The sequence below is a fragment of the Phasianus colchicus genome, chromosome 2, assembly GCF_987193195.1.
Source record: "Phasianus colchicus chromosome 2, bPhaCol1.hap1.1, whole genome shotgun sequence".
NCBI classification, from domain to species: Eukaryota; Metazoa; Chordata; class Aves; order Galliformes; family Phasianidae; genus Phasianus; species Phasianus colchicus.
In genome coordinates this window covers 62,670,721-62,696,402 of record NC_143437.1, presented here as the reverse complement: position 1 = coordinate 62,696,402, position 25,682 = coordinate 62,670,721, and the positions used below count along the sequence as shown (strand labels likewise).

At 38.7% G+C, this 25,682-nt stretch overlaps 1 protein-coding gene across 8 annotated transcripts in view; it reads right to left on the bottom strand.

The window, feature by feature from the left end:
• Positions 1–25,682, bottom strand: part of CEP85L (centrosomal protein 85L) — a 139,708-nt gene that overhangs the window by 888 nt on the left and 113,138 nt on the right. For all 8 annotated transcript variants that reach the window (XM_090135845.1, XM_090135843.1, XM_090135847.1 and 5 more), the window contains 8 exons: positions 18,095–18,212; positions 16,126–16,302; positions 11,759–11,911; positions 11,327–11,481; positions 9,577–9,694; positions 9,194–9,244; positions 1,163–1,270; positions 594–807 (listed from right to left, as the gene is read on the bottom strand). In XM_090135845.1, coding sequence (XP_089991971.1) covers positions 594–807; positions 1,163–1,270; positions 9,194–9,244; positions 9,577–9,694; positions 11,327–11,481; positions 11,759–11,911; positions 16,126–16,302; positions 18,095–18,212 — 1,094 coding nt within the window. The remainder of the gene's footprint in view (positions 1–593; positions 808–1,162; positions 1,271–9,193; positions 9,245–9,576; positions 9,695–11,326; positions 11,482–11,758; positions 11,912–16,125; positions 16,303–18,094; positions 18,213–25,682) is intronic.

Sequence of the window (25,682 nt, the reverse complement as noted above, 5' to 3'; positions counted from 1 at the left end):
TCTCCTGGCTTACAGCATAGGAAGTGAAGAAGGATATGGAATTAACATTATCAAAACTAGAACTGCCAGGCACTGAGGCTTATACACACAGACATCTACTGTCCCCTTGAAATCAGACATATACATGTTCAAACAGCAGACTTACATTTCCATCACTTGATCACAAGGGGTTTAAGAAATGGCCTGCTTATGCCTCACCTTCTTTGTTATTTTAGAGGGCAAAACACGTTTGACAGAAAAAGTCCATTAACCCTTAGGGCTGACTGCTGTGTGCATCACAAGGGAGACACATGGATAGACGCCTTTCCTTTTTAACAGTGTGAATATATCTAGAACTGAGTCTGTATGAACGTCTAGACATCTCCTCCTGACCTGACAAAGACCTGTATAGCCTTAGGCAGTTGGCAACCCAGGTGTGCTAAAAGCTCAGCACTTTCCAAGAGGTCTGGGAGTATACTTTGTGCACAACTGCTCTAGTTGCACAGTCAGGGGAAGACTATCCTCTCCACCTGGCAAGAGAGACCCACTTTACTAAACTGTTATTATTCTGTGTCCAAAACACTAGTAAGCACTGGCATGATAATATCACTTACATCTGATTCCCAGCAGTAAGGAAAGGTTAGGCTCCTTGCCCTGAGCTCTCTGGGTAAGAATACTGCACAAAGCTTTCAACTCAAACAAGCAATGGGACATTTCCTTGAACAACTGGTCTGCTACAGGCATTTTTTCAGACACTGGCTGCCGGGACTGTTCCACTTGCCGTATCTGCTCCTTCAGAGAAGCATTTTCTTCTGTCAGTCTTTGGTTCTTCATGAGAAAAAAAGAAGAAAAAGGTCAAGTTAGTCTACAGCATGTAGCATCGCAGAAAATTTCCTGTATCAAATCACAAGCAATACTAACTAAAAATAGTTACTTCTATACATAAAAGCTGGACCCCTCCAAAGAATAGCAAATAGACAGCTTTTATGCAGCTCTTAGTGGCCTTCACCCTTAAAGCTTTCTCTTGAGATAGGGACAGTATCTATTATATTTCTGCACAGTATTTATCACAGCAAAATATGTATTAAACTCATAAAGCCCTACCACAAGTGACTATAATCACTTCATGAGGTTCTTCTTTGCTGGCATAGTCATGGATTGGGTTTTTGGAGTTTTTACTTACTTCAGAGAGGGTTTTATTCAACTGTTCTATATTTCTTTCTTTTTCTTCAAGCTCATTTGTCATCTTCAGAACTGTCCTCTTTTCTTGCAAAAGCTTCTCTTGCACAGACTAAATCGAAAGAAAGCACAGGTAATCATTTTAAATTTTCATACTGCAGGTTAGCGCTGACAAAAAAACATATCCTCAATAAATTTCTAAGTTTGTTATTCATTGCTTTTGAATTACACCTGAATTTCTACCAAGTTCCACTTCATAGAGTCCAACTGCACTCCAGGAGCTCTATGGACACTGGCTTAGCTGCACCAAATATCTGTGAAACTCTTTAAATTACTAGCATCTGTTTTTAAGCAAACAGACCATGTATGCAAAATGTTACTCTAACACAGGATAACAAGGAATGTATGGAAGGCTAAAGCAATACACAATCTTGTTTTCTATCTAAATTATTTCACTTGAAAAAAGCATATTAATGACAAGTAAACTTAATTTATGCAATTTCAGAGATATAGCTGAACATATTTTTGCCTCTGTTTTCCATGAAGACTGTGGCAGGGGTTCCTACAAGCTTTCACTACATAGCATCTACCTCCTGAATTTGTTATACAGCAGAGAAGAAAGCTTTTGGTAGCTGACAAAGAGTACCATCCTCTTTAAAACCATTCACACAAGATACCCTCAGAATAGGGTACTACAATTTTACTTTGCTGAAATAACAACTGTAGGCAAAAAAACTCCCATAACTTATTTGTAGTTTATACTGTCTTTTTTAACAGATGCAATATTACAATCATCATTAATAAAATCAGAAATAAGTTTCTCAGATGCTGCTGTGCTTAGGAACTAGAGCTTTCCGAGTTTGACTTCCAGGTCAGTCATAAGCAGCAATAAACCAACAACTCCTGCAACACGGAAAGAGCTGCTGTCATTTCCCTGTAAGATTTTCTTTACTTATTTATTTATTTTAATGAATTCAGCATGGCCAGAGCTACCTTAGCTGTCAAATGCACACCTTCACTCTACTATTTGTTTCAAAAGCCATCTGGTAAAATTCAGAAAGGGGAAGATTCAAATCATCTTATCCGAATACTAATAACAGTGCAATAGCAGGCATGCCCAACCCACACCTCCTGGGCTGCACATGGCCCAGCACAGTGGCCCACTCACTGCCCCACACCAGCGTGGCAGCCGCTCTTCCCACCAAGTGGCCTGGCTCTGCCCCAAGCACGTACCCATCACTCAGCAACAACCAAACATCGGTGTGCTATTACCATCATCTCAGCTGAAACCAGGACAAGGGGAGGGTGCAGTGCAGTGCTAACTTTACCTCTTCCACTCATCACACGCACAGTCAAACTGAAACCCACACGTACTACATTACATGTGCTTGTGCCACTTAGTGATTACTGACAATAATATTTCTAGCTACCTGGTGTAGTCTCAAAAGAAAATGGAATCCAAGGAATGAAAAACTGTAGATGAAAGAAGAGTGTTCAATGAAAAATGGAGAGATTAGCACCTTTTTGTCAAGGCAAATAATATGGCACTATGCTTAATTCGTAAGGAAATCGTGTCGGTTTTCAGAGATTGTCTTTGAAAAAGACAATATATGCAGAAACATGCTGTCAAATTCGATGAATATCAAGGAATGCTTTTTAAAGACAAAATAGAAGAACTGAAAAAAAGTCTGTCACCTCAACAAATCCTTACGAAAAGTTACATTCAAACAGATTCTGTTACAAAAGCTACTTTATGTGGTACCAAATCTGATTGCAGTAAAATCAAAACCATTTACTGATGGTGAGTTTAATTATGCAGTCCATGGAAAGTGTGGCAGATACAATTTTTCCTGATAAAAAACAGATTTTCCTAAAATCAGTTTGTCTCACCAGACTGTACCCAGGCAAACTGAAGAAATGGGGAAGTCTAGCAGAAGAAATTTGGACAGTATAGCTGCTAATCTCAAATTTTGTGCTTTGGCAGTAGATTAACCTATTGATGCTAAGATAAGGATCAACTTGTCTTTCACTACAGTTATTGGTAATGAATGTCACTGAAGAAATTACTACTTTGGTGCCATTAGAAGACACAACAACAGCTCTTGATTTGTATGAAGCAGTAGAAATTTCATTACAGCAATGCTACTGATGGCATTCCAATGATGGTAAAGAAGAGGGACTTAAAAAAAGAGTCAATAGAAGATTATGCACTTGCTACCAGCAACTCACATTTGATGAAATATCACTGCATCTTACATCAAGAAAATTTATGCACAAAAATTGGTAACATCGTGCAAATCAAAAGCTGTGAATTTCATAAAGTCCAAGGAACTGAATCATCACCAATTCCAGAAGTTTCATAAAACCATGGATGCAAATTATGAGAACATCATTTAGTTTTCTGAAGTAAGGTGGCTAAATTGGGGTTAAATGCTAAAAAAGATTTTGTGATTTCCAAAATGAAATCGTGTCATTTGTAGAGTAAAAAGGAAAATTTTTGCCAGAACTTGAAGCTGAAAAATGGCTCACAGATTTAGGATCTTCGTTGGATTTGACTGCTCATTTATATGAGTCAAACATACTTCTTGAAGGAGAAATCATAACAGCATTTGAAATGAAACTTAAATTATGGCAAACTCAAGTTATGGTAAATAAGTTTATGCATTTTGATACACTGACTAAACACAGACCTGTGAACAGTGAAAAATATGCAGCCATGCTTTCTGTTTTGATAAAGGAATTTGAGAATAGGCTTCAAGCCTACTGAAAAAAAATTATCCCCTTCTTTGCTTATTTGTGACTCCGTTTCATGTTGATATAATGTACATCATCTGTGAATTTTTAAATAGAATACATAGAGTTGTAATCAGATATTCAACTCAAAAATATAACCATGTTTCTTCACCAGACTTTTGTAAGACCTATCTTTCCAAAGAAAAATCCCTCAGTTCACAATCACACCTTATTCACATCATCACTTTTTGGTAGTACACACATTTGAGAACAACTGTTTTCAAGGATGAAGTACAGGAAAAGTAAAATTTCGTGAGAAATCTCCAGCTTGAGAGCTCACTAAGGATTGCAACTGCTTCCACTAGACCAAACCGATGCATTAGTTTCACAAAAAACAAGGTCAAACATCCCACTATTTTCATGCTTTTATTGCTCTTTTTGTGTTTTAATAAAAAATATTAAAAAATAAAATGTTTGTTACTTATATTAACAGTATTATACATATTATACGCAGCCCAACACAATCCATTCCTCTTCACTCAGTGCACCCCAAGCAAGCCCCAAGCAAGCCAAAAGGTTGAATGCTTGTAAAGTATACTGCTGATACATATTCCTGACTATTTCAGCTTTCACGATGAAAAAAAATCCTCTTTTGTCATTAATTACTAACAGATTTGATGCTGTGCTACAACACTGCATCCAAAGTGTCTTCCGCATTCCTAGCTCCGCATATTAATGTGTAAAACCTGTGTCAGTTACTGGATGCAAATCCAATCTCATCATGCTCAAACTACAGCTGCTGCATTGGTGACAACAGTACGTGCTCTGGCACGGTTTTGAATGTAACCTTCCATGAAGTGGAACCAGAGACCACGATGGGAGGAGGAGATGGAATGTTTTACAAACCAATGGATCTCAATTTATAGAATGACACTGAGAAGAATGGTTTGTCTTGAATCTCTGTAGTTAAAATCCTACATATTCATCTTCCAAAACAAAGAACGCTGTCATAGGGAATTCTAAATAAAATGTTACAGAAAGATCAAAGACAGTCTTGAGTAAAATACATGTTTTAATTGTTGCAATATAATGGTGTGCACAAGAGGGATATAAAACTATTAAAGAACATCGGAAAGTGGGCTACAAAGATGGTGAAGCACCTAGTGGTCCACATGCAAGGTGCATGAGGGGCGGCTGATGTCCTTTGGTGTGCTCAGCCCAGAGCAGAACCAGCTGAGGGGAGGCCTGATGGTGGCTGCAGCACCTCGCAGGGAGAAGAGAGGCAGCACTGAGCTCTGCTCTGTGTGACAGTGACAGGGCCCGAGGGAACGGCATGGAGCTGTGTCAGGGCAAGGTCAGGTGGTGGTTAGGACAAGGTTCTTCACCAGAGGGTGGTCAGACACTGGCACAGACTCCCCAGGGAAGCAGCCACAGCCTCAAGCTGATGTAGTTCAAGAAACATTTGGACAGCGCTTTTAGACACTGGGTTTCAATTCTGGATGGTCCTGCGTGGAGCCAGGATATGGACTTGATGATCCTTGTGGGTCCCTTCAACTTGGGATACTTTATTCTACGATTCAATTGCAGTTTGGGAAGAAAGCCAAACTTACTCTTTTGTGAGAGCTATTCCTAAATGGTATGAAGAATGGAACTTTCAAGGTATTAATACTGTGGACTGTAACACATAGGAAACTATGTTTATGCGTTGAGGCCGGCTCTACACCGCATTTGTGGCTTACAAAATGGAGAAGCCTTTTAACTGACCAGCCAGCTGTAAGAACACTGCTGACAGGGTGGGAAGTAGTGAGAAGCAGGGCAGGGCCAACAGAAAATGGTGTGCAGCTTTGAAAAATTTCCTAATAATGACATTCAGCTCAATGGTGCACAAGAAACAAGAAGCGTAGTGACACTTCCTTCAAAGCCAGAAAACAATGGTGTTAAAATTTACACATTCAATCTAGATGAAAATACTTTTCTTTTTTCATCTAAGTAACAGGAATCACAAGGCAGAACCCAGAAATGCTACTTGTTTTTAGAACATTTTCACATGCTTGATGTGCCTCTCAGTTCACCCACACCATGTCCCTAGCAAGGAAGTGTTGAAATAGCGTGCATCCTAGAGATAAGAAGTGGCTAGAAAGCTCAGCTTCGTGCTACAAAGGAAGGGGAGGAAGAAAAGGGATCATGGCTCCATGTCAAAGGAAACACTGTGGGCCAAGAGAGGGCAGGAAATAGCTCTGCTTGATGCTTTTCCTTTGTTGTGCTTAAAGATGAGTGTAACATGCAGAGGTTTTGAACAATCACCTTCATTTTATTTTAAAAACAGTGTACTGAGAAAAATGGCCATATTGAGTCAGACTGAAGGACTCTGTGTGCGGTTAGCAGCCATGCAGAAGTTGCTTAGAGACAAGGAGAACAGTGCAACAAGGTAACAACAGGTACCCAAACTAATTTTCCATCTTCTGAGTATCTTCACTTTTTAACAGTCTTTATTGCATTTCTCTTGCATGAGCAAATTCAGGGACACCCCAAGCCCCAGTATGACACATGCATTAGAAGCATTATTTACACGTTTCAAATCTATGTCAGTGACAGACATTAAAGATTCTATTGTGTAGCCTTCCTTAGGGTGGGCAGGTTCAGAAATATTACATTTCCCAGTATATTTTGAGAACTACATCTGTCGCTGAACTTGCATAACAGTGCAAGCTGCTCTAAAATCACCTTTCAGTAATATTCAAAATAATGTGCACGTGGTCAGCTTACCAGTTGTGCAACATAACAGCAAATGTGGAAATAAGTGTTACTTCTGAGAGGCATACCTAACATCTATCACTCTATGCTATCCTTACCTTAAAGCTCAGAAAAAGCACATATGCTTACCAGCTTGCTAGATCCCATAGTGCTATGGCTTCCCAACACTCACAGTTCTGAGAGTCCTGTATATTCCATTCTTACTTTTCCCTTTTGCTTTCTGAAGTTACAACTTGGCATTATTTCCAGCCCTGACATAGATTGGGTTTATTATGACTTACAGGATTGACAGATGTAATTTGGGTAATACAGACACCATATAAGTTGATTTCTAGCTGTTTTGCACAAAAAATGCTAATTTTGCAATATCTAAATTAATCGTATAAACAAGGATTATTTCATTTAAAAAACAAATAATACTCTCAGTTGTCATTTTTGCCCTTTGGAAAATGTGCAATACATGCAGCATGACATTTTATCAAGATCAACCAGAAGTTTAATCACTCACAGTCAGGAGAAAAAAAATAAATAAATAAAAATCAAGCAAGCAAAACCATATAAGGAAGAGATCAAAATCACTCCATCACAACTTTGAGCAACAGAAGCTAGTACTGCTCGATTCACTGTTGTCTGAAGCAGAATATTTTCTTTCAGCTTGAAAAACTGAAAGACATTCTCAAGCATAGCTTGACAGTGTGGCAGAAGATGGGAAATGAAATAAGATTTCAACTGAAGATGAATTACATCTCTCTGCCAATAAGGGATTTCTATTTCTTACAAACTAATTTTCAATGCTTCCCATGGAACAAATGTGAAAAGGATTGAGGATCAAAGATACAAAGAAACTGCTGTAGTCTGCAAGTAACTTGAGGGCTAACACCACTTCCAAATCTTATTTTCTGGCCTTATACAAATCATCTCAAAATGGGAAAGGTAAGAGAAAATCCCAGAGAACAGAACACTCCTCTGTTCACAGTCTGCGACAGCTACTCAGCATTTCCCTAAAGTCATTTCAGAATAAGCACACAAAACAGTGATCTGTATAAATGGCTACTGAAATTACTAAGTCTCAAGATAAAGGTGGTGGTGGTGAGAAAAAGATTAGAGAATTTAGGAAATACAAAAGGATTTAGGTTGGTTAGAAATAACGTGCGTATTTCAACCAAACAATCTAAACTGAATTATGGAGAGGGAGAGAGAATTTGAGAAGGTTATGGAGTTCAATTTGTGACCTTGTTTCTTGAATAATGAGAGTATATCTGCCTGTGCCATAATTTCCACCTATGGCAGACTGCTCTGTGCAAACATAACCATCTGATAGATTTTGTTGTCCTCAAACCAAGGAGAGCTTAGATTCTGATTCTGCTTTTCAGTTAGCAGACGTACTTTATGTTGCAACTCCATACTGCTTTGTTACAGATACATTTAATATATTGTGGTTCACTTAAGAAAAAGTGTTGCTGTCAACAGACACCAGACCTGCTGTTTACTTGCACAACTTACTTTCAACAGAAATGAATAAGAAAACTCTGCTCCAGTGTGCAAAGTGAAAGTAAGAAAGCACATTTTCCTATCAAATGCTATGCAAGCAGTTTTGTATCTCTTTGTTACTTGGATTCTATCTCCATAGTGAACTCCTGCTTCAGAAGGAGAAGGCATTCAGCTACCATTCTGTTGTTCTCTCGAACCTAAAGCACACTGAGCCCAAGTAGAGACACCCTCTTCACCCTCAGGGGTCAAACCTGTAACTTAATTTTTGCTGGAGAGTACGGGAAGAAGAAATCTGGAGACAAATACCAATCTGGAAGATCACAGAAGCTAGAATTTATTGAATTTGGCTTCAATACTTAATGAAAACAGATGTTTACTTATTGTTTTTAATGCTCAGCTTCTTCTAGAGCTAGTCATACCTTCTTCCTTATATCCTGTATAATGTTTCCTTTTCTCCATAACAAACACTGGTCACTAAGTACCTTTCAAGGATCAAGAACTTGATGTGTTAATCTGATCCACAGAGCTGCAACTGACTTCTAGTAACCTCTAATGTCTTGAAAAATCCTTGACTCTATCCTGGGTGTCCAAGATCCACCAAAAGAATGCTTAAGTGAGCAATATGTCAGAGACCATTTGAAGAGAAATTCATTTCAACTCTGTGAAATTGTATGGTTTAAAAAAGCACTCATCTTGCTAGGGATCTCAGCAGTGAAACTCAATGTCACTTTTGTACTTCAGATTATCATTTGAGCCCCAATGTTTGATGAGATGCTTCACAAAACGCAGTTCTCAAACTTGAAATACATAGTTCTGATATGACATCTACTAGATGAGCTGAATAAGAATGCTATATAGCAACACTTTATAAGTATCTGAAGAGTGTTAAAACCCTACAAACTTCAGTAACAAATACATTATAAGCTTGTAAGAGAACACGGGGCCAACTACAGTCTGTAAGATTAAATTCTGGTATTTCTGTCTTTACATCCTATTTGGATGTCATCTTTATGAAGTAAACACGGGCAGAGTAAACAGAATATACTCTCTTTCTTACCTGCATGTCTAAAATCAGTCCCTCTATCTGTTTTTGTTGATTGTCTATGACCTAGAATATAAAATTGAGTATTTTAATAGGCTTGAAACTCTTAAGCTTGTGGCTTTTTTTTTCTTTAAATCAACTTAGAGGTGTGTAGCCACAGATTTTACATGATATCTTTGAAAAACCAAAGACAGAATGTAACTCTCACACAACTGAAATAAATACAAAATAGTTCCATTGAACAGAAGCAAATATTGAAGAGAAAACTGATTTAGCAATAAATGTATAATTTGTTATGGAGATAATTGTTTCTAAAGTAAAAAACAAAACAAAATAACAAACAAAAAGCAAATACAGGATTCAAGGTCAAAAATACCACACACAGTTTGCAGACTAACCTTACTGGCTTTCTCATTCTTTTCTTTGAGACATTCATTCTCACTCTGAAGCTGCTTTGTGTCCAACATAGGAAGGCGAATACCATCTTCCAGGCATTTTTCTACTTTCTGCTGCAAGCTGCCATTCAATATTAAAAAAAAAAAAAAAGACTGTACTGAGAAAATGCAGAAGAGGTTTATGTTCTGGCAAAAAATGAGGAAGTTTCACCATTTTCCAAACAGAACTGCACAATCATAACTAGCAGAATCCAGCCTAATGAATGAGCAAACCAACAGTGGATAAATGATACAGAAATCCTAAATGACTGAAATACGTGTGGTACTTACTAGGGTCAACTTATGTAAAAATGTTTTTATGGACCAGACACTGTATACCTCCTGAAAGGCACAGATCCAGCAGTATGGCATAAGGAGAAGGCAGATAAGACCTAAGAAAACTTTGTATAGTTCACAGCTACTCTGTGCTGCTGACCAGCCCTGGTCAGAGCAGTCTTTGAGCTTCTCCAAGTTACAGGAGCCTTAAAAATCCAATTTTTTTCACAGGGGCATCTGTGACCCAAAGCAGAGTCCAGAATCAGAGGCAGCAGTGAGTACTGGCAGCCCACCTTCTGCACCCTCTTTGTCTGGCTTGCCAGGGGGTCATGAAGCCATTTCTGTCAGCTGCTTCCACACCAAGGCATGACATTCAGGCCTTCCGCAGCTAAAATCAAGCTCCTAGAATCATACAGCTTTTGCCTGCCCACCTTCACTCAGAAAGAACATAAATTTTATTAGTATTAATCTTGCTGTCTAATTTAGAAATGAAGGGTCACTTCAGCTATTTGTAGGCTTTCAGAAAAGACAAAATGATCCCCCTCTCGATTATGAGGGCACAAAGAAAAAAGGTCTTTCATTGGTAAGATGGAAACAATGTGTCAACAATTTGGCTGGCAAGATGTCCTCACCAGCTTGCCTTTCATCATGGAAACACTTTCAGACTGCTATGGCATGCATGCTTACGCAAGGGTGGGACACTGAACTGCAGTGACATCCACATAAAATATTAAGTGATTCTCCCTACCTTTTTTGTTTGTTTGTTATTAAACAAGCATTGAAGTATCTCTGCTGATCCTGATCTAAAATGTACAACTGTAACAGTATCTCCAAGTTTCATCTGGAATCTCCTCAGGGCGACCTGTTCTACTGTAGTTGGCTTTTTTGCTTTTTTCAAATACAGTTCTACAAGTTCAATGACAGCAGACAAGCAACAGCTACATTTCTCTGTAAGTATCCCTCAGACTCAGTGAAAAGATAAGAGACAGCTACAGTTTATTTAAATCTTTGACCCTTAACTGATAAACCCTTCAGCTAATGTCCAAGGGAGCTTTTCTGCAGTTTGTGACAAGATTAGTTACAAAGAAGGAGTGCTGACAGCTTCTATACAGTGATCCTTTGCTGAACATGTTTACTCTATCCTCTGCCTGGCAGCAGCCTGTGATGCCATTGTGGTGGTGTCCTACGTCTTCAGAAATGGCAGTAAGGAATTTCTAGACAGACTTCTCTGTGGTATTCTTTGCAACTTGATACAAACCAACTTTTCTTGGATTTTCTACTGCATTACACAGCCATTCTGCAGAGTAATAAACTTATGCCATAAAGTCCTTAATATTGCAATAGAGTGTAAGTGGAAAAAAAAAACAAAACATTATAAATTGATATTAGTTGGTAAAGCACATCTACTCCAGGGCTCAGTTTAGACAGCTGTTCGTACCTCTGCACTGTTGTAACCAGCTCTTTTTCTTTTTTCTTCTGACACACCAGTTGCATTTCTCTCTCTCTACACTGAGATCGTGCCTCTCCAAGTTTCTTCTCCAACTCAGTCATAGTTTCTTGAAGTTGCTTGTTCTTCTCCTCTAGAATTTGCAGCTAACACAGGTTACATTAGTCAGATACAACGCCACGTTAGAAGAGCTTACAGCAGGCCACAGCTTTGCACTTACTTTATGTATAGTCTTAGCCCCATCAGTTATGTAAGTATGACAATACCTAATAGCTACTAGTTTTAGTCTCCTAAAACACTGAAACATTTCTCTTCCTCAACAGATAGGGAAAAATGTATTGGAAAACAGCAAAACATTTGACAACAGATATTACAGAACTTATGTTTGTTTTTAAAAAGTAAAACCAACTCCTTTCATCTTACCTGTTTAGTCTGACCTTCTATATCATCCAGTGTTGGTAGGTCAGCCAGGTATTTTTCTAAGGTTTCAATTCGTCTCTGCTTTTCTTTGTTTTGCTCTGACTCTTTCTGGCATTTCTTTTTCAGGCTATTAATATAGCGGTCTCTAGTTTTAAGCTAGAAAGTAAGAATAAATGTTTTAAGATTACAGTGGAAAATAAACCTGCTTTGGGACCAGGGGCTCTTCAGGAATTATATTCTCAACTGCACAAAAGTATTAATTATTGAAAGAAAAAAAATAATAATAAATCCCAGCAGCTCAAACTTCCAGACCCTTCAACCACAGGTGTTACACCTATGCCTAGAAAGCAAACTGTACAATTTAAAAGATAAAATAGACGTATTTTTTTCATCAATGAGAATGTTCATACTAAAATTAAAATAGTTAAGTTGGAAGGGACGTACAAAGATCAAGTTAAACTGCCTGAACATTTCAGGACCTAACTAAATGTTAAAGCACACTACTGAGGGCATTGTCCAAATGCCTCCTGAACACTGACAGGCACATCAACCACTTTGCTAGGAAGTATGTTCCTGTGCAAAAAATGATGAGGAGATATTTTAGTCCCTTCTCTTCTTCTGACCTAGGAAAATGACTTGAAACACTGAAATCTAAGAACTGAACCCAAGAAGAACTGCAGCCAATAACTAGACTGTGACACCATCTGTCAATTACATCAGGTGTCATCAGAACAGAACAGCTGCTTTCTTAAAGCACACTGTACTATGTTTGCTTACACTGCTGGTACTTTTTGGAGAGAAAAAAAAAAGAGAGAAAGGAAGCAAAAAAACAACAGTATTTTCCAGCCAGAGTCCAATGTAATGGAAAACAGTATCGCTATTAGTCACAACTGTGTAGTAACTCAAAGACAACAAACACTTAACATGACAGTAAATGCAAAATGTACTTTTATTTTGGTGCTAAGGACATCCACCTCAATGAGAAATGAGTGTGATAATGTCAGAGCTCAGAGTTGTGGCCAACAGAAAAGTTTAAATTGATAGTATTAGAAAGGTTTTTCTAGTAAGAGCCTTCTAAAATAGACCAGAAAACTGAGGATTGCAAAAAGGCCAAGTCCTTACATCTTTTTTCTTTTTTTTTTTTTCCATTATGACCTCAAAACTGAGCAAAGCTTTCCAAATAATTTAAAATCTTTCAGATTAGACAAAAATCAAACCACAACGCACATTCAAGTGAGGCAAAGTTGCAACTCAGCCATCACTTTCTGCCACAGCATACCCTGTAGAAACACATACTCTCCCCACAATCCAAGTCCTAGGACAGCAACTAAAATACATTCAAGTAAGCCAAATTGCCAGGAGCATGCGACTGTCCAATATGCAAAACCCTTTTCTTTGTTTCTCACACACCAATAAAGATGACAAGTTGAACAGTCTGAATACTTCAGTACTTCCGACAAAGATTACATGATTTCTGAATCTTTTTGTTGTCCTGCATATGTACACTAAGAAATTTTCTCACCTACAATCTCTACTTTTCTCATAGCTACAGTGTTTGCCTTACGATTCCTTCTGTCCTCTCTACATTCTCAGCATCAGCCCAAGAGCTCTTTCTACCTTCTCCTGAGATAAAAAAACGTTTTATTTTTTCCCCCCTCCACTCACTCCTGCCATTCTACCGAGAAGACAAGAAAGCTTTGTTGGTTTGGTGGGTTGTTTCTTTATTTTATTATTTCATCCTTCATGCATATGACTTAGTTGGGACAGGCTCTCACTACCTGGCAATTAAATACTAAAGCATGCCATAGAAATCAAAGGGCAGACCATTGGTACCAACTACCAAAGGTGCCTTAGAGGAGTCTTCACAACTAACCACAGAAGAGGGAGAAGAAGGAGATAGGTTGAGTTCAGCTACCTACGCTCTGCTTTTTCAGTTCAGCAGCACAGCTTACAGATAAAATGCTTCAAAACTAAAGCGAGCGCTACAAAATCTACAGATGCCATGAGGCACACTTGTGCCTGGAAGAAAGAAAAGGAAGAAGCTAAGTGCTTGTGATAAGAACACTTGTGAAGAGTGCTGTAGTATCTACCTTAGAAGACTCCATCAGCTAGGAAGCCACAAGCTGCCAAGGTATCTGGCCAGCCACAAAAGAGAAGCTTTTTCAGGCTGCTGAAATTTCAGCGCCCACTGAAGCACTTCCAGTTCCCTCAGTTACACACTGAGCACACGTGGAGCCTGGAGAAAACAAACCTTCTCTTCAGGTACCAATATTATTTGCAAAACAGTAAAAACGCTGCCTTGCTTGGTATGTCAGCATGTGGAAAAGAGGTATGAAGCCAGTAATGGGTAAAGGGCAGCTCTTCTCTCTGAAGGCCCTGCTGTTTCTCAAAAGGAAAGCAACCAGTGTATCCACAATATTAGAAGGGACACAGCACTTCAGACCAAGAAGTCTTCCAGCTCAGTGCGTAATTTCCAGCAGTGCCCATATGCAGATATCTACAGTAATGAAAGAATGTGGATAACACATTTTTCCAGTTTCCAGTTGCTTTTGTCCATTCTTCTCCTGAGACAATTATGGTTTCTGTATTCTTCTCTTGGATATTTGCCTTGTTGCCCTCCTCTGAACCTTTTCCAGTTCCACTACATCCTGTTTTTGTGATGAGGGAGACTCTCCTAGACCTTTCATCAGTGACGACTGATGAACATGGAAATGGGAGAGTTCCTTATGTTTTTTCCCTCCCATCTGCACTGGAACAGTCACAGCCTGTCTCTTACCGTCAAAAACATATCATCTGCACACTGTATTTAAATGTTGCATGTTTAAAATGTCAATATAGGAAAAAATATTTGCAACAGTAGGTAGCTAGAGAATTAGATACATATAGCACATGTCCTTTTAAACATGCACTTACAAAGCTCATCTAATAGCTAATTTGTTTCAGGCTTCTATCATTTCCCCATTCGCTGGCCAAGTCTGGCTTAGGATTGAAAAGCCTCTTCAAAAACATAAGCATTCACTCAAAAATAACCCTAGAACAGCTACCTGCCACAATCCCTTTGTTCGGTACATAAGTTCTATTTTTTTGTTCCTTAATGTCTGGTACATCAAGCAGGGACACCAAGATTTCCAGGCTTTGGGGTTCTCTGTGCAGGCACAGTTGAGGAACTGCAGAGAGGGCTGTCCCCAGGCATGGCACCCAGCCCACTGCAGGATCACTACACACCGCCTTCCTCCCTCTGCAATCTTCCCTCAGACAGGATGGCATTCAATTTATTACTACAACACATGCTCCCTTCCTGTCCTTTTTCTTGTTGAGAGCCTTTTGTTCAGCACACAGAATGGGTGTGAGGTGGATCAGATCTGTACAGTAAATCAGGTTCTTGGAGACCAACTATCCAGCTGATCCAGGCACTGGGGCACAGCTCCTTGAAACTGCCAATACTCACAGCAGCAGTTCCTACACAGGAACACAAGCAACAAAAACACTAAAAGAAACAAGAGGAAGCGGAAGAACTCAGTTTCTGCTCTTCCTGAATGTTACCGTCAATGAAAGGCATACAACAGGATTTGTCAGAAATGGGAAGGCAAAAGTGGAGATTAACTATATTTTCCTTTTTTCCTTCCTATCTGTTGCTTCACAGTACCACATTTCTCCTGCCCCTTGAATCTGCATGAATATAAATATAAGTACAACAGTAAGGTTTACTGATTAAAGAGAAGGTAACTGGCAACATCTCACTGAACATTACGAATCACTGATCAATGGCACATTCCAGCCTGCAATAATGACAGGCTGTCGAGAAACTCAGAACTACCTTAGGTACTGCTCTGGCTTCTAAAGAAACTTCTTACCAAGAGAGTTCCAAGAACACAGCTAGCTAAGCCCCTTCCTTGTCTCAGATTGAAGGCTGCTTCACGCTTCCTACGGAAGTTGCAAGAGAATTGCTTTCTGCTGAGTAGGCACCTTCAGCACATCTCAGAGCGTGAGGCCTGCATCTGTGCATCATGTTAAAAAGGAGCTTTCATTTCCATGCTTTTCCTGTGTTTTTAGGAAATACTTCAGTTGTTGTAATAAACATACAAGCTAAATGAATTCTCAGGCTTAGAGCTGAGCAGCTTTTCTTCAAAACAAGTTTAATTGATATATGGTTAAAACTGCCATTACCAGGTCTGAAATATGCAGAATGATTGATATTTTTTCACTACAAGTTCAGATTTATCCACTTCCAATGCCTACTACCACAGATAAAGTTTATCTTCATTTTGAAAACAGCTCTGTAATCTCCACACAAAGTTGCTTCCTAACAAGCACAATATATGCCACGTTAACAAGGTCAAAAGGAAATTTGGAACATGAAAGACACTTACTTTTTCTTCCATCTTCTTTTTCTCCTCGCTAGATTTGTTTGAAATCTGCTTTAGAAATTCACTGAGTTGTAACTCCTTATTCTCAGCCACTGCAATCTTTCGCTCAAGCTCCTCAAGGTGGGGTGCTGATCTTTCTGAAACGTGAGGTTGCAGTGATGCACTCTCATACTGTGGTTGCTTTCAAAAAGAAAGAGAACAATCATATAAATGAACAAACACATACCACTGCATATTTTAACAGCACAGCAGAAAACAGTCCTGCTGGGTTTTTTTCCCCCTCACTTTCAGGAAGGGTGGAGTTTGATTTTCAAACACTAAAATGTGTGGGAACAGTATGCATCTCAAGAATCTTCTGCAGAGAAAAAAAAAAGAAAAGAAAAAAGCTGGACACTTACATTCATAACATATGAAAATGAACATTGTGTGACATTTCCCCCTCAGATATACTGAAGAGGTACAACTTTTCTTCCAAAACAAACAAAAACCTCCAACCCTTAAAATTCAAAGAAAATGCATTTTCAAAAAAAAAAAAAGTCTACTACATTACCCTATTATCTCTTACAGAGAAAAAACACTGTAATATATTCACAGACATTTTATAAAATAAGATATGCTCCAATCTCACAGACCCTGTTAAAGTAGAACATCAGACAGCAGTTAAACGTCAGAGCTATCACAACTGAGATGAGGGATGCAGGGATAGTCTGAGATAATAGCTACAACCAGATGGCAGGCTTCCTGCCTTCTCTCATGTCCACCAAAACCCTCCTCCCCTTCTATCTCATGCAGTTCAACATTGTTCTCCCACTTCCACTGCCCACGGAAAGAAAGCACAAAATGGAAATCAACTGCCCGTGGGATGAAAAAGGAGACGCATCCCATTAGGCTTTCAGTTTCATATTCTTTTAATAATATAAACTGGAACCTTTAAAGAAATTATACAGAGAGCTTTTAAAATAACATTCCTTGTGCAAAGCATTATAAGAGATTAAAATCTCCATTAGAGTAGATTTTCATTTGCAAGTTAATCTTATGAAAAGCAAACAAATCAAGCAGAAATCCTAAGACCTATTATAAATTGCTTGTATATTTTAAAGTACGAAAGATGAAAGCATCTGCTGCTTTATTTGAAGTGTATTTGCTATGCTAAGGTTATGTACATTCATATTTCAGTTTCCATGATTTTTTTTCCCTTTCATATTCTTAATCTAGACAGAGTTTTAGGGTATTTCATGAAGAAACTTCTGAAAGCACTGAAATCCACATTCAGAGACTGTTTCTATCCACCTTCATACTGAGTTGCTACCTGAACTTTCTTCCCATCTTACACAAAACAATCACACCTTACACAAAGCTGTGCTATTCCAAGAACATAATTAACATCAGGCTGAAGTGTGTTAGCTGAGGTCCTGGTGCAGAGTCTGTGACAAAAATGATCAAGTAATAAAAGAGGATGGCAAAGCTATTTCTCTGCATTTCTGCCTTTAACATTTTCCTCCAGCAAGACCATTTTGATACGTGGAGGTGTTGAGATGGATTGTACCCATACTATCTCTGTAATTACACCTTTGGGTAGCACCTCCTTGTCCAACTCTGAAAATCTTTTGTTGGTGTTTTCAAATATTTTGTTTTCTAATATCTCCTTATATAGCTGTATTACACACGTGCTGTTTTTAAACCATCATTTTTGCACAGTGCTCCAATATGAATGAGGATTCTTACCCCACTTTCATCAGATTTCAAAATAAGTATGTACACAGTATTGATGCAACTTAAATTTCTACAAACTTGAAGTAAATAACAACATTTTCAGGATTTTCCACTATGTGCAATTTACAGTTATCCAAAGACACAACCATTAATAAACATAAAAGTTCTGCATTTTATCTACAGTGAACTGTGAACATCATTTCAAATGGCAGTTACTGCATAATTGAAAGATTCTCTAAAATAAAAATATCCATCCTACCTGCAAATTAGTCATGTATGGTTCTTCGCAGTTCACAAGATGGCTCAGTCTTGCATGTTGAGCTCGTAATTCATTCTCTCTTATTTTCTGATGTAAATTGTTAATCTGCTGCTTTTGCCTGTAATAAATACATTTTATTTGAAAATAAATGGAATTGAACAGAGATCATAATTAAAAAATGATCTTGAGACTAGACTGGAGACTAGACAGCAATGTATGCAACTTACTTTCTCTCTTCCACCTTGTCAAATGAAACAGAAACAAACAGACAACAGAACCAGATTAAGTATTTTATAATCCTGAATCTACTTTAGCTGTGGGTTTTTTTTTCCACTGCAGCCAGACTGCAACAAGCCTAGTTCAACACCAGAACTGGAATCTCATCAGGAGTTATTAAACTAGAGCTGCCGTGCACCCTTCACTTAAGCATCCCCCAACTGGCCTGCACTCAACTGGGAATCATTAATCAATCTCTCAGAAATATGTACTTGAATACCAGTTTTGTAGGGGCTGGAGAGCAGCTTCTGTTGTCATTTTTTCTTACACCCAGAAGTGTAAGTAGCAAGAAGTACACAGAAATTAGAATGCAAACAAACAAAACTCACATCTTCCGTTTATTTGGGCTTTTCTCTGGCTTCTCTCTCTTTGTGAGAGTTGACTTTTGACATAGTTTAAAGAGATTTGCAAAACAAGGAGCAGAAAAATTAAAAAGAGAATGTCATTACAAAAGTTAGACTGCAGGCTTTCCTGTGAGGTCTGTCTTTCCATGCTGCTCAAGGTTTTTTAAGTTAGTTGCTTTACATACATTTCCCACCACTACAGTAAAATCCTGCACTGCATATTAAAGAATTAAACCTCTTATACCAATCATTTGGCTAGTGTAGAGCAGAAATAGCACCACTCTTCCATCACTATTTAATTATATCATACATTGTATCACTATTTAAATTATGACTTTATTTGAACTAATGTGAGTAGATGGCATACACAGGCCACATCTCAACCCCAGCTCAAGTTATATGAGAGACACAGACTGCCAGCTCTGCTGTTCTCTCTGGGGAGAGCTGGGCACCTCATGAGGTGACTGGAGTGGAATCATCAGTATCTACCAGAAACACACAGAGCAACCTGCTCAATCAATCTACAAACAGCTTTCATTCGTGCCCAGCATGTTTGTGGAGTTTCCCTCTCTGAAGATCTTCAGAAACTGTCTTGACATGACCCTGTGCAAGCAGCTCTGGTTGTTCCTGCTTGAACATGGTTTGGACCAGATGGACTCAGAGGTCCCTTCTAACCTCAGCTCTTCTTTGATTCTATGTACTTTCTATGTACTCTTTTAATTCTACTTCTTTTTTTTTTAATATTAGGAGAGCATCAAAGATACAACGCATGTGCACAAAACTTATCTTTTTAACATTTCTCTATTTCTTCAGCTATAAAGAATTACAATTAATGGGAAATTAGTAAAAATAAGTTGCAATTCTGTAGTGTCTTAAGATGACTCACTGAGTACAATTCATAAATAAGAGCAATCGAATGCATTTAGATGACTCCATAGCAAGTCCTAAAATATATAAACAGGTGACTCTGAGGCTTCCCTTTTCAGTTTTACTATCCATAGAAAAAAAAGCCCACATATATGGAGTATGTAATGCTGAACAACTCTGTACTCAGACTCAGCTCTTCTGGTTGGTGCCTTTCTGTACGAGGGCACTTCAATCAAAAAGCTTCAAACTTATTTTGGAAGAAGCGAATTTGAAGATCAAGAAAAAGAGTATGCCTGTAACTTGTAACAGGCCATATACAAGCTCAAGTGCTAGTATATCATGTGAGAAAATAAAAACCCTTGCTGGCTTCTGCTGCATGCTTGGTCACAGAGACTGGGATCATTTATTATGATTTGTCTTAATCCATGAACAGAAGTCGTTTTTCATTTTTTATTACCTTATTACTTACCAGATATAGCTATTACAACATCCCTGCCCCATTTGTTTTAACATTATTCATCCATTTGCCACTCATCCCTTGAAGACACTATGCAATTTTCTCCTTCTGACTGATTACATCTTAGCAGTGCCTCGCTTTATGGGCAGGAATTTAATAGCTCGAAACAAATGCTACAGCCCAGAGTAAGCATTTTTAAATATTTTTGAACCTCCAACTACAGTACCATATTTCATAATCTTTTCCCTACCCTAACAAATCCCTGTAGGAAAAAAGGTAGAACAAATTAATCCACGATGAAACAGAGCTGCATGAGCGAAGAGTGTAACCGCATTTCTTTTTGCTCTGCAAAGCGTGAAACTCTGCCCCATCTGAAACCTGGCCAGCAAAACTTGTCATGAAAATGTTTCACGTCTGTGTAGATCCTGCACAGCTTCTTCACATAACTGCCTCTCTCAAAATATCATTAACCTCATGCCACCCAGAGACAAAAATGCTGCGAACAGCCCAGCAGTCACAAGCAGAGGGAAAGATAAAGCACCATAGAAACATACTTACTATTTACATACAGTCCTGTAAGTCTTTGGAGACTTCATACCAGATGCGTTTTCTCACTGATGTTCTCATACGCTAGGACAGTTTTAATCTTCTGTTACCCCACAGCTGTTACTATTAATCTGCAGCATAACCACAGGCTGCAAACATTATTGAAGCACTTTCACAAACATGACCTGCACACTGCAGAGGGGACACTGTCCCCACAAGCCTCCCCATCACCAATCCATCTTCCACCCAGGTACGTGCTGACTGTCACTCTGGTCAGGCAAAAAACAAAAATAATCCTGAGATGGAAAGATGTGACAGCAAGGCCACTCTCCCCTTGTAGCTGCTATGGTGACTGTAACTCACGTGCACCCTGCATGTTCACAGAGGGCAGATCAGAGCAGGCTGAAATTCTGTAACCATTTGCCAAGATTAGTCAAAACTTTTCACAACTCTTCCCTTTCTCTAATGAGCTGTTTTTCATCAGCTCTCCCCAGGCATTCACTACGTTTATAACGCAGAAGGCAGCCCTGCCTTAATGTAATTAGGCCCAGACCTGAGCTCAGGGCACTGGGACTAACAAAAGACACTCCTCTACAGAAACCAGAGCACAACTAGGGTCGGTAGAAACGCTGTACTTAATACCACAAAAACTACTCTCATTCACAAATTCCATTTCTCCATCGGTGGGTGTTGCAACTCTATGTTGAAGGCAAAGTAACAATCATTGGCATGTTATCTGAGTATCACAGGACTTGTCACAGGATTTCATTCAATCCTGTCAGTCAGATGAGAAAATACTTCAAGTTTCTGTCCAGACATGTCCCTCCCTTTATACTAAGACTTGAGGAGAGAAGAACAGAAGGTACAGTCCTGCTCTAAAGTTGCAAACCAATCATTAGGACTCAAAGGGAAGAAGAGTTTGTTTAAAAGTGTATAAACTTAAACTCTCCCATCCAACCAACTAATACAAACATAGCACTAATACCACTTCTTTCAGAGACAAATCTGGCACAAATCTTTCCAGCTGCCCTTCAAGGCATAAAAGTCTTCAGGAATGGGGAATATAGGAACAAATGAATTTTGTATCTTCTATAAATGAGCAAGAATACCACTTCCATTACCCACAGAATCTGCAATGAAGATATCGAAGTCACTATATTGTTGGATTTTATTTCAGATAGGTTGATTTGTCAGTTTTGTTTTGTTTTTCCTCAGAAATAACCTGCCTGTTATATCCATGTTTTCATTACTATTATTCCAAAACTTCCATTGATTCCATTGATGGGAGTTTCACTCTGAGCCTTTTCACCTTTTTTGAACTTCAGCCATAATTTATAGATACAGGTACATATAGATATCTTAAGACCAAATCCTAGCTGCGCTGCTCCCAGGTAAGTCTTTCTAAAGGGACTCAGCATAGTGACAGGTTATCCAAGACACAGAGACAAATTTGGTGGCTAAGATTCCTTCTATCTCTTCTATGCTCTAAGATTCCTTCTATCTAGCTCTTTTGTTCCAACTCCCATATTAGTTAGTTACATGCTAGCTAAGTTAATTTACAGAAAACTACCATTTTCACAAATGACTTTAAGTATCTTGGAACATGTATACGTTCCAGAATACTTTTAACTGATTACGCACTCCTTTTAATCCCTCACCGACAGCAGAACAGTGCAGCATCTGCACTGTTCTCTTGTAATGAGCATTAGCGTGACCTGGCACAAAGTGACTGTTGCTAGCTCACCTAAAGCCAAGTCTGTGAATCAGCAGCTCACTTTCAGTTGGTACATGCACAATAGAAGAATAGCACAGTGCTGCCCAGTCTGCTCAAGTCCCTGGAACTCTGCCTGATGGCCACCCACCCTTTTGCTTCCTGAGAGCCCATGAGGGGCTGCAATTTTTGCAGTCTGTCTACCCCTTTGGCAGCAAGAGGCTGCTAGTGGTGCATAATCCTTGTGTTGTTCCTCTGTGTAGACTGACACGGGGAAGACAACACACGGCCCTTCACGAAATGGCAGACAAGCTCATCCCATGCTGGATGACTGAGATTCTATTTATGAAGCTGGTCATAATTCAGAGGAAAGTTACTCGTTTCTCTTGACACAAACTGAAGACATTTAAATGTGCAAAGAGAAAATTACAGCCTTAACTGTAAAACATCAGTTCAGGGGTGTGGAGGGAATCTTGATTTCAATTCATTTGCAGTTCTGTCCTTTGGCTCAAACAAACTTCTTTGAAAACTTAGATCAGCACAAAGAACATGGGGTACAAATACAACGCAGCTCTGCATGCAAAAGCCTGGACTACCTTCTGAGACCAGAATTAATAATAAATAAACTGTTTAATATACAAATTGCTTCTATGTCTCTCTCAGAATGTTTGTAGAACATAATTGGCATTCAGAACATTTTCTCATATTCACACTGGACTAGTTAACCAGGCGCACAAGCTTAGACAGACACTTGTATATGCATTTGCCTGGAAACAAGCAACATTTTCTTCAACCTGAGACCAACTCATCTGTTTCCATAAAATCCTTTCATCACTTATTCCAATATAAAAGCATCTTGAAAAACCCATGGTTGCCAGAGAAGTGCCTCCTCCTTTCAACTTTGAAAAGTCTTAAATTAGCATAAATCTAAGAGTCCTACATTACAAATGAAGATAAAGGTCCAGTACCTTCAGACACTCCAGGAACTGAAGAAAGCAGCTTCCTCCACTACAGAAATCATGTTAGTAATTTCATAATGAGTCAAATGAAATCGATGCTCACCTTCAAAGGTTACTGAGAAATCATTGCTTTAGGTGAAAATGCTTCAGAAGATTTTCTGAGTACCAGAACATGAAGTATAATACAATATGGGTCCTTCGGAAGCACAAGCATCACTCATCCCACACCACAGTTAGAGGTATGCTGTTTTGTTTTGATGTCTTAAGAAGCTGGATACTAGTTTTTATATCCCTTTGTTGTAAAGGCACAATCTCTTGGGACCAAACGTGCAGAGTACTGATAGAGAGAGAAGTCAGTAGTACACAAAGTCCTAAAAACAATGCAAATACATTTCCGTAACTTGGAAGATAAAGCCAGACAGCTCTGATACCACTAAAACTCATGCAAAAATAGATAGACTCCAACTTCCTATGCAATCAAGTCTATTTTGTGCTTTTTTTTTTTTTTCTTTCCTCCTCTAGGAGTCCAGAATGGATCTTTCATACTTGGATTTTGTTATTTTTTAAATGACTCTTTTGAATTGCATTGAAGTTTGATATGCTATTCTGACCCTCAGGAAGCAAGTTAGCACTAACATATGGGGAGGCCAGGTAAAAGCACAGCCAACAACTGCACTTGACTTAGTCAAACAATGTCAGCCATGTAGCCAAAGGGGAGTGAGGAACAAGGAAGACATGGACATGGCTGCTTGCGCAGGGATGCTCCCTCCCACAATGGAGTTTTGCACCTCCTGTGGCCTCCTGACAGGCATCATGCTGCTCCCATCTCTGTCAGTAGTGGGACTTCCTAAAAACATTTAAACCCACAGAAAAGAAAATGAAGTTCCAGAGGATAATATCTGGGATTATTGAACAATTACTGAGCATAACTACACAATGCTGTACTACAAAAGCAGGCCATGTAGAAAGGCAGCCTACAAGAGGGACAAAGCAGGAGAAAAGCCTCAGCTGTCCAACTTGGACGCTTCCAGAAGATGTAAAATCAGTTGGAGAGAATTCAAGGAATAAGGAAACCTACCAGAGGTCCAGAAAATATGACCTAGGAGTCAAAAATTAAGAAATTACAGCCCTGCACTAGCAGTAACATGAACACTATCAACACACCCAGTCTGACATCAACAAGTGAAGATGAGCCAATTTAACAGGAGGGAAAGAAAACCTAATACAAATATCCTAATGAAAACAGTAAAGTGTAATTCAACTCTGGATGGAAAGTTAATAATTTAGCAACTGATCGGAGACTGCGAATATTACTATAGTCCGAGGAACTACAGCTACTCACTAAAATGATACTTTTATATAAGCATTTTCATAAAAAGCAGTTCAAGTGCCCTTATGTTGCCTGGATGAGAACATTGCATGCAAAGTGCTATTTTCAGCAGTTTATGTCATATATTCAGATATTTGGCATTTATTCACATACCTAACTACATGCAATCCCAGCCAAACTGTGCCAATACCACAGCAGAGACATCCACAGTGGCTTGCCAGTCAGAGATGTTCATAGTTGTACCAAAATGCTGTAATTTCATTTTTGTTAATGAACTGAAGAGAGTACATGGCATGGGAACAGTGCTGAGAATTAAAATGTGATGCGGTAATCTTCTAAACTAATGCATATACTGTTGGCTCCCTCTGGTGCCAAGTACAATATAGTGTTACACATTAAGCTGAAGAAGTGAGGCAATGACATAATCCAGTTCTAGTAATAAGCGTTACAGCAGCAGATTTCTTCTTACAAACAAAATTGTTAAGACCCTTATCCTTTATTCACACTCTGCACCAACAGATCTAAAGTGGAAAAAGCATGATACACACCTTTAGAAAGTGCCACTGTATTCCTCTGTACACACATGCCAGGCTCTGTCCCTCATGCCACACTTTCTCTTTATAAAAGTGATTTCTCCCCAATTCTTTAAGAGTAGACTTAAAAACAGATTTCAAGTTTTGATTTGTTAAATTGGCAGTGATACCTACAGCAGCTCTAAAAACAAAATTAAAGCACTTTTATACCCACACATTTATGCTACTGTGTTCATTTATACTTGTTCAGATACACAAGTCCAAACAATTTTAACTCATCTACTAGTAAATCTTCAACAGTAAATGTTCAACAGTGTACAGAATACTCATCAAGCCATTTATTCGAGTCACAAATACTGTTTTTTTCCTAACATTCTACTAATGGCTTTGAATTCCAGTGACATACAACCTATCCAAGTGTGGTGATTCACACAGCAAGTGTTAATTCTTGAGTTATTTCAAACAAGATCTTGTTTGCAGCTTTTCCAAACTGTTAGATTTCTGCTGCAAAACAAGGAAGTTGAATAATCTTATCCGGATGGGTTGGATTTTTGTTGCCCTTTAA